The sequence below is a fragment of the Mus musculus genome, chromosome 8 (assembly GCF_000001635.26).
Source record: "Mus musculus strain C57BL/6J chromosome 8, GRCm38.p6 C57BL/6J".
NCBI classification, from domain to species: Eukaryota; Metazoa; Chordata; class Mammalia; order Rodentia; family Muridae; genus Mus; species Mus musculus.
In genome coordinates this window covers 83,602,748-83,617,997 of record NC_000074.6, presented here as the reverse complement: position 1 = coordinate 83,617,997, position 15,250 = coordinate 83,602,748, and the positions used below count along the sequence as shown (strand labels likewise).

At 48.8% G+C, this 15,250-nt stretch overlaps 1 protein-coding gene and 1 long non-coding RNA gene across 3 annotated transcripts in view; one reads left to right on the top strand and one right to left on the bottom strand.

The window, feature by feature from the left end:
* Positions 1–5,344: 5,344 nt before the first annotated feature.
* Dnajb1 (DnaJ heat shock protein family (Hsp40) member B1) lies at positions 5,345–9,823 on the bottom strand. Of its 2 annotated transcripts, none has more exons than NM_018808.3 (3): positions 9,456–9,823; positions 7,604–8,184; positions 5,345–7,409 (listed from the first exon to the last, which is right to left on the bottom strand). In NM_018808.3, exons 1-3 carry the CDS (start codon positions 9,664–9,666, stop codon positions 7,179–7,181), a joined length of 1,023 nt encoding a protein of 340 aa, NP_061278.1. In that variant the 5' UTR covers positions 9,667–9,823; the 3' UTR covers positions 5,345–7,178. The 2 variants fall into 2 exon arrangements, with proteins under 2 accessions (NP_061278.1, NP_001295156.1); NM_001308227.1 differs by lacking the exon at positions 9,456–9,823 and adding an exon at positions 9,238–9,450.
* A 324-nt stretch (positions 9,824–10,147) lies between these two features.
* Gm42029 overlaps positions 10,148–15,250 on the top strand; it is an 8,016-nt gene continuing 2,913 nt past the window's right edge. The window contains exons 1-2 of the long non-coding RNA XR_878996.2: positions 10,148–10,228; positions 13,608–13,746. This is a non-coding gene — a long non-coding RNA (predicted gene, 42029). The remainder of the gene's footprint in view (positions 10,229–13,607; positions 13,747–15,250) is intronic.

The window sequence follows — 15,250 nt, the reverse complement described above, 5'->3', positions numbered from 1 at the left end:
CACCAGCACTTTGGAGGCAGAAGCAGGCAGATTTCTGATCTGCCACATTGAGATGAAGTCCCCTGCATCGCACTTTTGAGGTTCTGATGACTGATTTCAAGGACCTGAAAGTAATGCTGCAATAAAAAATGACGCTCATAGCCAGGCGTGGTGGCGCACTCCTTTAATCCCAGCACTGGGGAGGCAGAGGCAGGCGGATTTCTGAGTTCGAGGCCAGCCTGGTCTACACTACAAAGTGAGTTCCAGGACAGCCAGGACTATACAGAGAAACCCATTCAGACAGGTGCAGTGGCTCCAGGGGTAAGGCTCTTTTGGCTAAGATTGAAGACCTGAGTTCAATTCCTGAGACCTGCATGGTGGGAAAGAGAGTCCTGGTCCCCAGAAGTTGTCCTCTGACCTTTACATGTGTATTGTGCCATGTGCCCTGTAGCCCCTGCCACCAGCTAAGGAAACATGACATTTTTTCCTAGCCCCTAAGCTCTGGCAGGCTCTCTCCTCACAGGAAACCCTCCAGGTGTCTGCCATTTGTCTGTACCCTCAAGCATTCCCTCTCCCTCTGCTCTGTTCCCCACCCCATCCTCCTGCCTCTGGGCCTTTGCACAGCTGCTCCCTCTGTCTGAGTGTTCTTTCCTGTGTCTGCACAGCTCCTCTATACCACTCTGGTCTTTGCTTAAATGCCACCTTCTTGGCAAAGCACTTGCTGTTATTTAAAAATGTACCCAACACTCTCCACCTACTGCTCCTCCAGCACCTTGGCTCTCGTTGATATCTGACACAGCATTGGATGTGTTCCTGCTCTCATCTACTCCCACTTGACCATCAGCTCCACAAGGATAGGGATTACTAATTTATTTATTGTAGTTCGGGGGTAGAGTCTGGGGTCTCTCACATGCTAGGATGGAGTTTTTCTCTCCCTTCCCTCCCGTTTCCCCGTCTTCCTTCTTTTCCTTGATGGGTATAGAACCCAGGGTGTTCTATGTGTTAGGCAGTTACCACTGGGCCAGGGGCCAGTCAAAACCCAGAGATTAAAAATAAATCTCTTTAAATATTTACTTATTGTGTGTCTGGGCATGCCATGCCATGCTAGTGGAGGCCAGTGGACAACATGAGGAAATTAGTTCCCCTCTACCAGGCAGGATCTGGGTGTCAAACTCATGTTGGCAGGCATGGTCACAGCACTTTTGAGGTTGGACCAGCTCACCAGACCAAAGACAAGAGCATTTGACAGTTTGCTTCACCACTGTTCCTATCACTAAGATCACAGTTGGAACTCAGTGGATGTTCAAAAAGTACCTATTAAATGGATGAGTGCTTACCATATGACTGTCACCCAGCAGCAGTCTTTAGGAATAGTGAGGATAGAAAATAGTCTTGTTTAGCCTCAGGAATAGCTCCTTTTGTCTCTTCCTGCCATGCTGGAAACCATAGCCATGGCATCTTGTGTGCCAAGCACACAGCTCTCATTGACATCAATTTGACCGAAGAGTTGGGTTGTGTTTTGTTTGGCATTCTAACAGGCACCCAGACCTTAGCACGACTGACTCCATGATGGAAGTGCCATTCAGGCCATGGAACCCAGCATGCAGGCAGCACCACCTGCCCAAATGAGAACAAAGACCTAATTTATCAGAGTCCATAATTCTGGGAAAGTCCCTATGTATACTAACCTTGCTTTTGGCTTCTGTAGTGACACTCCTGGGTAACTGTTCTTGGTAACTGAGCTGTGTCCTCCTAGGATGTGGTTTTTGTGTTTAAAAGCTCACCCTCAGAAAAGTTTGAGATTGCTTAAGGGTCCCAGACACCCAATGTAGTTGCCAGTCAGCTAATAAAGACTCCCTGTTCCCGTGAACTTGTGTCTGGGGGTCTCCACTGGTGGATATCTCACAAGATGGCATCATTATGTACCTTAGGGTGTCCTTGAACTGGCATCCTTTGAGCCTCGGCCTCTGAATACCAAAAATTGTAATTCTGTAAGGTTTTTCTTTTGCATGTGTGTAGTGGGTGTTATGTGTTTGAATGTGTGGGTATATGTTACCTGTGTGTCTGTGTGGAGGCCCCAAGATGACCTTGCTTTCTCCACCACTCTCCACAGTTCCCAATTTTAGCTACTCTACGGCAGTCAGTTTCCTCTGGGTATCCACTGGGATTACAGGCAGCTGGCCACACCCACCTCACATTTATATGGGAACTGGGGATGCTTTAATCCCCTCCCCACCACCACCAAAAAAAAAAAAAAAAAAAAAAAAAAAAAAAAAAAAACCAACCAACCAACCAACTAAACAACAACAAAAATCCAAACCTTTGTTTATACAAAGGCTCCCTGCTGCACTCCAGGAATTAGACAGGCTGGAGCAAGGACCTCTTCCCCCTTCCTCCTTCATTTCCAGTGAGCCAGTTCTTTTCAAACAAGCCAATAGGATAAGACTGTGAGGTTGGACCCCAGCCAATGGGGAACATATGCAGCCACCATCAGAGTTAGAAAAAACAAAACAAACAAACCAACCAACCAACCAACCAACCAACCAAGAGCACTTCCTGTCTCTTCTGAGCTAACCCTATTGATCAGGAATTCTTCTTGTCCAGTTCAGTTGGAATGATGGTCTCTTTCTTTGGGGCCATAAAATTATTACTAACGTTGGGTGTTTTGCTTTCCTATCTGTATGTCTGTGCACCTTGTGCATGCCTGATGCCCACTGGGGCCGGCAGTTAGATTAGATCTGTAACTAGAGTTACAGCTGGTTGTAAGCTATCAGGTGGGTGCTCAGAATGAAACCCCAGTCCTCCACAAGAGCAGCCAGTGCTTTTAACCACTGAGCCATCTCTCTAGCATCTCACTGCCTTTTTGAAATCATTCTTAAGGGTATCACAGTGGGCTGGAGAGATGGCTCAGCAGGTAAGAGCACTGACTGCTCTTCCAAAAGTCCTGAGTTCAAATCCCAGCAACCACATAGTGGCTCACAACCACCTGTAATGAGATCTGACACCCTTTTCTGGTGTGTCTGAAGACAGCTACAGTGTACTTATGTATAATAATAAATAAATCTTTGTGCCACAGCAAGTGGGCCAACCAGAGCAACAGAGGTCATAAGTACAATTCCCAACAACCACATGAAGGCTCACAACCATCTGTATAGCTACAGTACTCACATGCATGAAAATAAATAAATCTTTAAAAAAAAAAAGAGTATCACAACACTATAGGGAAAGGCTGCTATAATTTATCATGATATGAATCATAATGCATAAATGTTATATTTTATATAACGTTGCATATGAATTTGCCTGCATAAAGTAAGACCTAACCACTGAGTCTTTAGCCTCAATGATTTACTCTATTCCAGGAATGACAGTAGATATGAAGAGTCTCACTGTGTAGCACTGGCTGACCTGAAAATGGGTATGCAGCCCAGCTTCCAGAGTGCTGGATTTCTGGGATTTGACATCACACCCAGCCAGTTCTTCTATTTCTCAAAGATTACTGAGAGGACCAGAGAGGTGGAATTACTTTTCCAACAACACACAGAATCAGGGTGCTGGAGCTGGGATTCAAAACTGGGGCTGCCTGGCCTTGGTACCTATTTTCTGGTGCTTGTCCAATAGTGGCTAGAGGTAACAAGGGGTAGGCCTACTTTAGCTTTGGCTTCTGCTTCAGCAGAGCTCTACTGAGGTCAGCAATTCACCTGGGTTTGGTTCCTGGGACTCAGCCACAGTACTGATCCAGGATAGACTTGTCTGTCTTTGGGAAGGTAGGTGTGTGGGTGGAGCTGACATACAATGCTGTTCTGTGTCAGTACCTGTGTGGTCTGTGTGTGCCATTTACGTATCTGGAAATCCATACAAACCTAGAAGAGAGGTAGTTATATATTTGTATATTTTTGCAGTACAAGGAATGGAACTTGGGTCCTTTGCAATGCTGGGCAAGTTCTCTATTGTGAAGCTATACACTATGCCTTTCCCTCTGTGTGTGTGTGTCACTATGTAGCTATGTAGTTATGTAGGCTGCTGACCTCATAGATCCACTTGGTCCTGCTAAGTACTGAGATAGAAGCTGCGTGCTACACTACGCCTGGCCCGTGTAGTGTGACACATGACTATGCTGTGTGTCTACATTCATGTTGAGTATAGGGGTCCCCGGAGGTCAGAAAAGGGCTTTGGATTCCCTGTAGTCCACTTGACATGAGTTCTGGGTACCAAACTTGGGTTTTCTATAAGAAATTAGTGCTTTTTGTTTTTGTTTTCCTGGAAAGAGTCTTGATATGTCTTTATGACACTTTGGCTGCCCTGGAACTCAAAGAGATCTGCCTGTGCCTCCTAAGTACCAGGATTAAAGGCATGTGCCATGCAGGTTTCTTTCTTTTTTTTTTTTTTTTACTTTTTGAGACAGTGTCTAATTTCTAAGTTTCATAGGCTAGTCTTGACCTTGCAAGCAATTTACTGGTTAAGTGTAAGACAAAATGTCCAGGATGGGGTTCTACATTAACTACACTCATTTCACAGTTGAAGCACTGGCATAACAAAGTTAGTTTCCTTATCTAAGATCATACAGCTTGAAAAGGTCAAGCTGGGATTCAAACCTGGAAGCCAAAGTTACAACTCCACTACTATCCCAGTTAGAACTAATAAGATAGAAACCCAGGAAATGAGACGGAGCATGAGAAACGCAGAAGCCCTCAGAAAACAACATTCGGGAGGGCGAGCTTCTCTCTGTGAGCTCTTTCTAAGTTTTAAATTGTGCTAATAGAAGCCAAGAAGTGAAACCGAAAACTTAGACGCTGCACTTATATAAATAAGCACAGGCACAGTCTTGGTAAAAGTTTCTAGATGTATTTATATAGGAGTGTTTTGCCTGAGTGCATTATGCACATCACGTGCATGCTTGATGCCTCAAGTCAAGTGCTGGATTTCCTAGACCTGGAGTTAGAGATGGAGGCAAACTACCATGTGGGGGTGAGAACTGAACCCAGGTCTTACAGGAGAGCAAGCGCTGTGAACTACTGAGCCCTCACAGGCTCTCTCTGGACTGCACAAAAGGCAGAGTTCTATCTCTTTGGTGCCATGCCGCACAAGGAAGGGTACCTCAGGCTCAGGCCATGTCAAGGTGTCAGGTGCCAGGCTATATCCCAGGGCCTGACATGCCCTGGCCCCTGAGAACAGTAAAAGACCCTACTCCCGAGGTTGCTGTCCATGGGATTTGTGGGATTCTAGAACTGTGGACATAGTTCTTTGTGGGCATACAACCTCCCTAGCTGATCGCACACCAGCTCATCTCTCTAAAAGTGACTGTATTATTCTTGAGGTCAGTCTGCAGCCATAGCATGTGTGGTAGCCGAGCACCTCGTATGTGTTAGGGAGACTAGAGGAACTATTTTATTAAACAACAACAAACATTCCAGAGTTGCCTTTGGTGGTAAGGGAAAGCAGCTCTTAGGTAGACTTACATAGGCTGGATCAATACTCTACCATAGCTTAGACAGATTTCCAACTACTTCTGGGCTTAGCCTTCCCAGTGTTGAGTTTACAGAGGTCACATCTGGCTCTGGGATTATCTTTCTATGTTACAATTTCTTAGACAGGTTTTACTGTTGAGCAGACTGCAGCATGGCTGGTAGCTGTAGTCAGCTGGAGAAGAAAAACCCTGGGCTCCACAACCAGAACCACCAGAACACAGAGACAAAACCAACACATTGCTCTATAATCAACCTACCTCTTCAAAGAAGTTCTCAGACACCCCTATCAAGTGGGGAAAGGAAGTGGGTTTCTCCCCAGAGCAGCCAACTCTGGGCAGGTGCATCCTAGCTCTAGGCTAGCCTAGCCTACCCTACCAAGTTGGAAGGGGGAATTCAGGCAGATGGCACTGTAATCCTCAGCCCTGGTGGTTACTAGGTCCCCAGATGTGGCCAGGAGCTTGCAAGGTAGAAAAGGCACTCAGGGCGGGCTCCTACCCCAACCGTCACCACAGTGATGCTGGGGTCCTGAACGGGAAACCAATGTGTCCCAGGAAGGGAAACAGAGCTTTCTTTTGAGAATGAGAACAGTAACCATGCCGCTCCTCCCCCCAGCAAAGCCCTCAAACAGAGTCGAAGGACTGCTCCCCTGAGGTTTAGCATCAGTCTTTAATGCTGTCACACTGCATAATGACAAGTCACACACTTTGGTCTTGTGTTGGTAGTGGCAACTTACAATGAGTTGAATGGTCAGAACACCAGGCTAGCTCCAAAGAACAGATACTTTCACGCCCAGGTCTGATCCCATCACAGCCCTGGACAGTAGTTGACAGGGACTGCTTTCGTCTGAGTGCACACCAGCTTCCAATGGAATTATAAAAACATATTTACATACGTTCCACAGTGCTCCTTTCATCAGAAGCAAAGACCCTTTTATCAAAAGGGATTAGATCTAGGACTGTGCAAAATCCAAAAGGATTGTATCCTTCTAGAGTTCAGAGTCCATTACACACACACACACACACACACACACACACACACACACACACACACACACAAAATCACCTGTGCCTCTGAGAAGTGCCAGGTGTGGCCAAGGTCTACCTCTGGACCAGCAAGTACTGTGACTGTAAGCCAGCCATCTGATGTCAATGGAGCCAGAGGTCCAGGGGATCTCCTGGCTGGCCAGGCCCCAGAACCTGGAAGGAGGCTGGCCCTGTGGTCCTGCAACCAGGTATTGCTTGTGATGCTGGCCTGGCAGTCCTAGGGAATTGGTCTCAATTTGAGATGGCCAAGACAAGACAGGACTCTTCTGGGGAGGAGGAACAAGGCATGGGACAAATACAGATAAAACAAGAACCTCCCACACAGTGGAGACTGACTAGTGCACAGGGTCTGGCAACTGAGATGGCGGACCACTGTCACATGACAGCCAGACTAAGGACAACAGAGGGCAAGAGTCCAGTTGCAGGCCTGCCTCACACCCTTGGGCAGGAGCTGGGGTGCAGAGGGTGGGTCCATTCCAGGAGGGCTGCTGTTCCCACCGCCTGCCTATCGCTCGAAAAACCACTGTAGTCTAGTGCGCGACTTTGAAAGATTGTAATATATTCTGTGGAAAACATTCGGCAGAGCAAAAGCCCTCCCTGGGCCCTCCCGCAGTATGCAACCAGTGGAACGGTCTGGAGATCTGCAGCTCTGAAAGCCCCTGGCTCAGTCCTTGAGGAGTGCAGGTGGCTATATGGGAAGAACCTGCTCCAGGATGGTTCTGGATGAGACGGGAATCCTTTCCGGGAAGATCACTTCAAACTCGATAACAAGGTCTCCACGTTTCTCAGGTGTTTTGGGGAGAGGGAGGCCTTCTCCAGGGACTTTCCGCCGCATACCAGGCCTGATGACATCTTTGAATACAACAGGGATGGTCCTGCCGTCCAGAGTAGGGACATTCACAGTGCAACCACAGAGAGCCTAGGGAAGCAAAAGGACAGTGTCAGGCAGTGGCTGGCTTAGGAGCTTCACTCCTCCAGACCGTCCGGAGAAGGGTCAGGTCTACCAGACCAGGCCCGCTGACACCCCACTCCAAAGCCCCCCCAACCCCACAACCCATTATTCTCACAGCAGCCATCTCTTTTTATGACTCCTCCACCCACCTAGCACCTTACCTCCCGAAGGCTAATCCTGGCTGGATAGATGACATCAGAACCATCTCTCTTGAAGATATTGTGTGGCTTGTCCTTTAAAACAAAGACGATGTCTGCTGGAATGTTGTTCGAGGTCTGGTCCCCTTCCTTGGGAAAGGTGATTTTGGTCCCTTCTTTCCAGCCCCTCTTCACTTCGATGGTCAGGATCTTATCTTCATTTCGAATGCTCTTTCCATCAGGGTTCAGCCGCTTGTGGGAGATTTTCATCTTCTTGGTACAGCCGCTGTAGATCTCTTCAAGGGAGACCCGAAGGTCATGGGTGACTGGAGGATCTTGCTTCTTCCGGGTGGGCTCTTGAGAAGGGCGGGAACGTCCAAAGTTCATGTTGGTGAAGCCACCCATACCCATTGGAAAGCTAGAGAATGTGTCATCAATGTCCATGCCTTCTTCCCCGTTGCGCTGCCCAAAAAAGGTATCAAAGGGGTTTCTGCCACCGAAGAACTCAGCAAACATGGCATGGGGGTCTCCGTGGAATGTGTAGCTGAAAGAGGTACCATTAGCACCACCACTGCTTCCTCCACTGGGGCTACCACCCTTCAGGCCTGGAAACCAAAACCACAAGTCAGGGTTACTGCTGGAGAGTCAGCCCCACCTCCCTCCACCCCCAACACTTCAACACACTTATAAAACATAAAACCCCTGAAACAAAGAGCTCAGAACCCCAGCACTCTCAAGACAAGTGCAGACTGATCTCTGCAAGTTCCAGACAAGCCAGAGCTCCACCATGAGGTGCTGGAGAAATGGCTCAGAGCACTGGCTCATCTGGCAGAAGAACCAAGTTCAATTTCCAACACCTACATAGCAGCAGACCATGGTCTAACTCTAGTTCCGGGACCTTTAATGCCCTCTTCTCTAGAAGCATGTGAATGGTATACACATATACACGGAGGCACACGCTCAAATAAATTGAAAAACAAAGTTCCAGCAACAGTGAGGTCCTGTCTCAAATAAATGGTCACATTTTGTTCCTTTTGCATGTATTACTGTCAATGCCACGTAACACACAAACTTTCGTCCAGAGTAGCCTCAAGGCAATCCTCCTGACTCAAATACCCCAGAGGGGGGATTGTCACAACATCCGGTTCCTTTGGAAACAGGAGCTTATTACCCTGTAGCTCTGATTTGAAGCAAATTCACAGCGTTCCTAATTCGGTTTCCCATGTGGAGGTGTGAGCCCCCGCACTCTGCTCAACAAGTTTTGCTCTTAGTAAAAAGGCCACAGGAACTATAGCGGGAGGGATTTTATGTATATATTAAAAAGCTTGTTAGTCAAGGACGAATCTCAAGTCTTTTAACTCCCAATGGCAATAGGAGCAAGAAACACACTACTCCGTTTTACTTCCTGACAACATATTCGGTAGTAAGGCCTCTAGATCTCGGTGCGACCAGGTTTACGTGACTGCTCCATCCTCCCAGCTATGCTGTTACCATCTTACAGAGAAGCTCCTACGCACTGTTACCAAAAAGGCTCAACCCTGGGTGAGCGAACACTGAGCTTGCGGCTAGGAAAGAGAATCAATACTCGGGCAATTTTCATTCCCATCGCGACCGCCGCCCTCCATCTGCACCATTCCGGCGCTGTGCAGGCGACCGACCGGGAGGGGCTGCGGCAGACGTGCTAGAAGCTTCTGTGCCAGCGGCGCGCCCAGAGCTCCTCCTCCTGTCTGAGGCCGCGGATCAGAGGGTGAAGGAGGCGGCGCCGCCGCTAGATCCCCGGAATGCCTGTCCCCGGCCGAGGTCTTGGAGAGGCTCCGAGTGCCTCGGTTTCCCCGCCTGTCAAACGGCGGGTCACCCCGGCCGCGCGCACACGTACCTTCCTCTCCATAGCGGTCGAAAATCTCGCGCTTGCGCGGGTCGCTGAGCACGTCGTAGGCCTCGGCGATCTCCTTGAACTTCTCCTCAGCGCCGGGCTCCTTGTTCTTGTCCGGGTGGTAGCGCAGCGCCTGGCGGCGGTAGGCTCGCTTGATCTCGTCGTCGGACGCGCCGCGGGCCAGGCCCAGCGTCTGATAGTAGTCCTTGCCCATGGCCACCGCCGCCCAGCTGTCGCCGCCTCCGGCTCCGCTGCTGCCCCGTCCCGGACTCTATATACCCGTCCGGCGGAAGCTTCCAGATCCCGCCAGCCCTCCAGAACCTTCCGCCCCTCCCGATGCGCCGCACGACACCGGCCAATCGCTGCGGCCCGCTCCGTGACGCAGCACATCCGGGGTGGGACCCGGCTGCCAACGGCTTTCCGCGCGGGGCCACGCCCCTTCCCTCTCTACTCTGGTCAACGCCTTCCTCGGGCGCGCGCGCCGGCTGCTGGGGTTCCGCCTCCGTAGCGGATCCAGCCAATCGCAACCCTCTCTCTCTCTGCGGACAGGTGGAGGCGCGAAGAGGGGCGGGGCTACAGAGACGGGCCTCTCCGAAAGGCCGCACCCTTTCCCCCAGGTTATCGCCGGCTGGGAGGTTCTGCTGCGTGACTTGTGGTAGCTACCTGACAAGTACCTCTAAGCTTTCCTGCTCTAACCCAGGGATAAAAATAGGCACCCCGCCCTCTTCTGCCCGTAGCCCTTGGTTTTTCCCGTAAGGCCGTTACTGTAAAGCGAGGTGAGACTGGTCTGCCTTGGGCTTGCTGCAGTCGGGCTGCCTCTCCGGTTTATCTTACTTCCTACTAATTCCTACTGGGTTTAGCTCGCCTCTTGGCGTTCTGATACTTGTCACTTCCTTTGCCGTCTGAGTTTACCACCAGGGCTGCGTGATTTTTTTAAAGATCCACTGGGTGCTTCGTAAATATTTCCAAATACTTTGATATAGTATAGCTTTTTGCTTTTGGTTTTGTAAGTCTGGGATGATGGCGGTCAAGGACGGAGCTGAGTGAGGAAGAGGAGAGAGCTTCAGATATTGGAAGGCATAGAGAAGCTGGAATAGTCATTGGTGGTTCTTGCAGGGAATGGGACTGCCTGAAAGTGCATGAAAGACTGACTCTCATCCTAGCACTTTCTGGCTGTGTGACCTTGGGTTGGTAGAGTAGCTTTTCTGGTCTCAGTGTGGTCATCTGTACAAAGGGAATGGTCGTGGAATATGGTGAAGTTGACATTATTCTGCATTTGTTAAAGACAAGGGACAAAGGGTGTTCTTGAAAGAGATGATTAATCATCTTGTTTAGTGGACAACTGTTGACATTCCCTTTCTGGAAGCTCTGTAGGAGGAGAGTCAGATAACCCTTGCCCTAGGCACCCCTGAGAAAAATGACTTTAGCCTTCCGTTAATGGTATAGCTGTGTGTGGTGTATGTGTTTTGATTTTCCTAACTGTACTGACCCCATGAAAACCGAACCAGTTGAGCCCTGCCCCCCGCCTCCCCATGGATTTGGAGCTAGGGAACACTTGTAGAGAAAGTGTCTTTAAAGGTACAGAGACAGAGATAGTGAGCTGGCAGTGGTGGTGCATGCCTTTAATCCCAGCACTTGGGAGGCAGAGACAGGCGGATTTCTGAGTTCGAGGCCAGCCTGGTCTACAAAGTGAGTTCCAGGATAGCCAGGGCTATACAGAGAAACCCTGTCTCGAAAAAAAACAAAAACAAACAAACAAACAAAAAGATACAGAGATAGCGACAGCCTGGGCACAGTGGCATATTCCTGTAGTCTAGTGCAGGGATGCTGCTGCACGAGGACTCCCTGTGAGGCCAGCCTGCCTTCAAAATAGGTGACTAGAAATCAAAGTACATACTGAACAGAAGAGCTGTCCCAGAGGCAAGGAAAGCACAGGACATGGGAGTGCTTCACATTTACGGGGTGATTTTAACGGAGAAGTGCAGGTGTGCCTCTGGCTGGGCCTATCTGGGCTTTACTAAGGTTTCTTGCCATGGGGGGGGGGGCGGGGGGCGGGTGCTGGCTTGTCCACTACGTTATGCAAGGGAAATCTTTCTGTTTGGGGATAATCTCACAACTGGAAATGCCAGCTTTCTACGTAAGGCTGAGGCTGATTCATGATGGGGTATTTTAATTATCACTGTTATTATTATTATTATTATCATTATTTTAGGCACATTCTCATTCTTTAACCCACAGTGGTCTTGGGTTCATTATGTAGCCCAAGCTGGCTTTGAACTCCAGATTCTCCTGCCTCAGTCTCCTTAGTGTTGAGCTGACGAGTACCTGCCACCATGCTTATCAGAAAGTATCAGTTGTTCAAAAGCAAACAGGTAGTGTCGTGTGCCTTTAATCCCAGCACTCTGTAGTCAGAGACAGGTGGATCTATGAGTTCAAGGCCAGCCTGGTCTACAGAATTTCAGGGCATCTAGGGCTATACAGAGAAACCCTGTCTTTAAACAAACAACAACAAAAACCAAGCAAGTGCTTCTCAGTGACGCAGGGTGTGGGTCACATAGGCAAGGATCCTGGGTTCCATGTCTGACAGCAAACAACAGACACCAAAATAAAGCCAAAGACTCTATGATACCCCCCCCCCACCACCACCATGGGGAAGCTCATTGGATGCTGGGCTCTGAGCCTGGAGAAGCTGTTACATTTAGCAGTTATGCATGGGCTTGTTCAATTACACAGGAAGTTATTTTGTATATGGGGCTAGGTTAACATCTTCTATCATTAGGCATTAAGTACAGGAGGTCCCCTCAAAGATGTGAGTGGGCTGGCCCAAAGCAAATGCCAAATAGTCTTGAATGCCAGAATTAGCCATGCCAGTTGTTCATAACTGAAATCCCAGAACTTGGGAGTCCGAGGCAAGAGAGTTGCTGGGAGCTTGAGGCCTGCCTGGGCTGCACATTCAAGGCCAGCCCACGTAAAATTTGAGACCCTGTCTCTAAATATAAAAGTAGGGCCAAGGAGAGGTCTCTGTATGGAAAGCACCCAAGTTTGATTACCAGAATCTACAGAAACAAAATGGAAAAACAAAGCCAGGCATGGCGACAGGCACCTGGAATTCCAGCCCTGGGTAGGCTGACCAGACAGCCAGCTGTTGGGGGATGGTTTGTGCACTGTGTATTCAGATGTTGATTTTATGCCCAGACAGTGTGTTGCAGTTCCTATGATGATAGGTCACCATGAGAACACACTTGGAGCAGAGGTAGCCAGGGCAAGACTCAGGGTGGGAAATAGGCGGCCTAGAGGGGTAGAACAGCTCAGAACCTGCCCAGCTTAGTGCTTGCAACTTGTTAATAAAAATACCAGGTCTCTGTGTCCTTTACTCAGGAGCTAAAACCGTAGAGTGGGCGTAGAAACAGTTACTTGGCAGCAGAAGGGGTGAAGAACCCTTCCCCAAATACTATAACATCCAGCTTAGTCTAATTAGTGTGCCCAGTGGGAGACTGTCTCAAAAATCAAGCTGGAGGCAGGCGTGTTGGCACAAGCCTTTAATCCAGATGGATCTCTGAGTTCAAGTCCTGCCTGGTCGACAAGTTCAGCTGCCCAGGTAAGGCAGAGTCAAATAGCCCATGATGGATTGGCACCCATGGCCTGGCCCCCGTTGTGCTGGCTCTACTGCTGAGCCACACCCCAGGCTCCCATTAACTTACCTAATTGTAACAATTGCCTTCAGACACTCCCATTTTACAGCTAAAGCTCTGAGAAGTTGGATGCTCCCATTTTACCCAGGCCACACAGTAAAGCATCGAAGAGTTTGGGTACTGAGCCCTTACTGAGTGCGTTCAGCTGCTGTGTGATGTGGCCCAAATGGTGGTAAAGCCTTGAAGAGTTTTGCTCTTGCCCTCTTGTCTCCTATCTGTCCATCAAAGACCATCAAAAAACATGGCAGCCCTTTGGCCACCACTGCCATTCCCAGGAAAAGCCGATGTGCAATAAAAACTCATGTTCAAGTTGGGAATGGTGGCATGTAGCTTTGATTTCAGAGCAAAAGAGGCCGAAGCAGGAGGATCTCTAATTCCAGGGTAGGCTGGGATTCATAACAAAACATTGTGTCAAAAAAAAAATTAAAAGGAAAACAAAAATCAAAACATACCCTATGTTCAGTGGCTGTCAGGAAAGCATGTGAGGACTCTTCCCACCAAACCTGAGGACCTGGGGCCCACACAGCAGAAACGGGGCACTGACTCCCTCAAGTTGGTCTCTTAGCCACATGGCATGTGCACCCCTCCCACACGCACACAAAGTGAGTATAATTTTAAAAAGTTAAATAAACATGTTTATGTAACATAGGATTTTATTTTTACTGAGGCTTTATGAATAATTACCAACAGCTTGAAACTTGAGTGTCCTTCAGTGGTTGAATACAAGCTGTGATCCATCCACACAATGGAATATTTTTAGGCCATAAAAAGAAAAAAAAAGCCATGAATACAGGCTACAATGCCAGTGTACTTCAAAACGCATTATGTCAGTGAAAGAAGGCAGGCTCAAAAGGCTGTGTGGTTCTATTTTCTGTGACCTTCTAGAAAACGTGAAAGTATGTGAGCACATCAGCAGCTGCTAGGGACTGGGGAGCTGCCTGCCACAGACGGGGCACAGGGCACTCTGTGAGGATGAAAGAAATGCTCTCATTTGTAATGATTTTTATTTTTAATTTTTTGTTTCTTTTGGTTTTGTTTTTCTAGACAGGGTTTCTCTGTGTAGCCCTAGCTGTCCTGTAACTTACTCTGTAGACCAGGCTGGCCTCAAACTCAAAGATCCACTTGTCTCAACCTCTTGAGTGCAGGGATCAAAGGTCTATACCACCACTGCCTGGCTTGTGTGTGCTTTCCTTCCTTCTTTCTTTCTTTCCTTCCTTCCTTCCTTCCTTCCTTCCTTCCTTCCTTCCTTCCTTCCTTCCTTCCTTCCTTCCTTCCTTCCTTCCTCCCTTCCTCCCTCCCTTCCTTCCCTTCCTTCCCTTCCTTCCCTTCCTTTCCTTCCTTCCTTCCTTCCTTCCTTCCTTCCTTCCTTCCTTCCTTCCTTCCTTCCTTCCTTCCCTTCCTTCCTTTCCTTCCCTTCCTTCCCTTCCTTCCTTCCTTCCTTCCTTCCTTCCTTCCTTCCTTCCTTCCTTCCTTCCTTCCTTCCCTTCCTTCCTTTCCTTCCCTTCCTTCCCTTCCTTCCTTCCTTCCTTCCTTCCTTCCTTCCTTCCTTCCCTTCCTTCCCTTCCTTCCTTCCTTCCCTTCCTTCCTTCCCTCCCTCCCTCCCTCCCTCCCTTCCTCCCTTCCTTCCCTTCCTTCCCTTCCTTCCCTTCCTTCCTTCCCTCCCTCCTTTCCTTCCCTCCCTTCCCTTCCCTTCCCTCTCTCCCTTCCCTTCCCTTCCCTTCCCTTCCCTTCCCTTCCCTTCCCTTCCCTTCCCTTCCCTTCCCTTCCCTTCCCTTCCCTTCCCTTCCCTTCCCTTCCCTTCCCTTCCTTCCTTCCTTTCTTTTTTTTTCTTGCTATGTCTACAAAGCCCAGACTGGCCTTGAATTTATGATTTTATGTTTCAGTTTCATGACCACTTGGAATTGCAGGTCTATGGGATGGGTGGGGCTGGAGACTCTATTAGAGATCTTGGCACAGCAGAAAGTGACTAAACAGCCCTAGCATATCTAAGCCTGGCTTCATAACTTCCCTCAGACAGCTCTGAGTCAGGATTGGTTCATGCTCTGAAACAATGCAAGGCATCCAAGACGATCGCTACCTACTTTACCCTGTGTGGGAAATACCCAT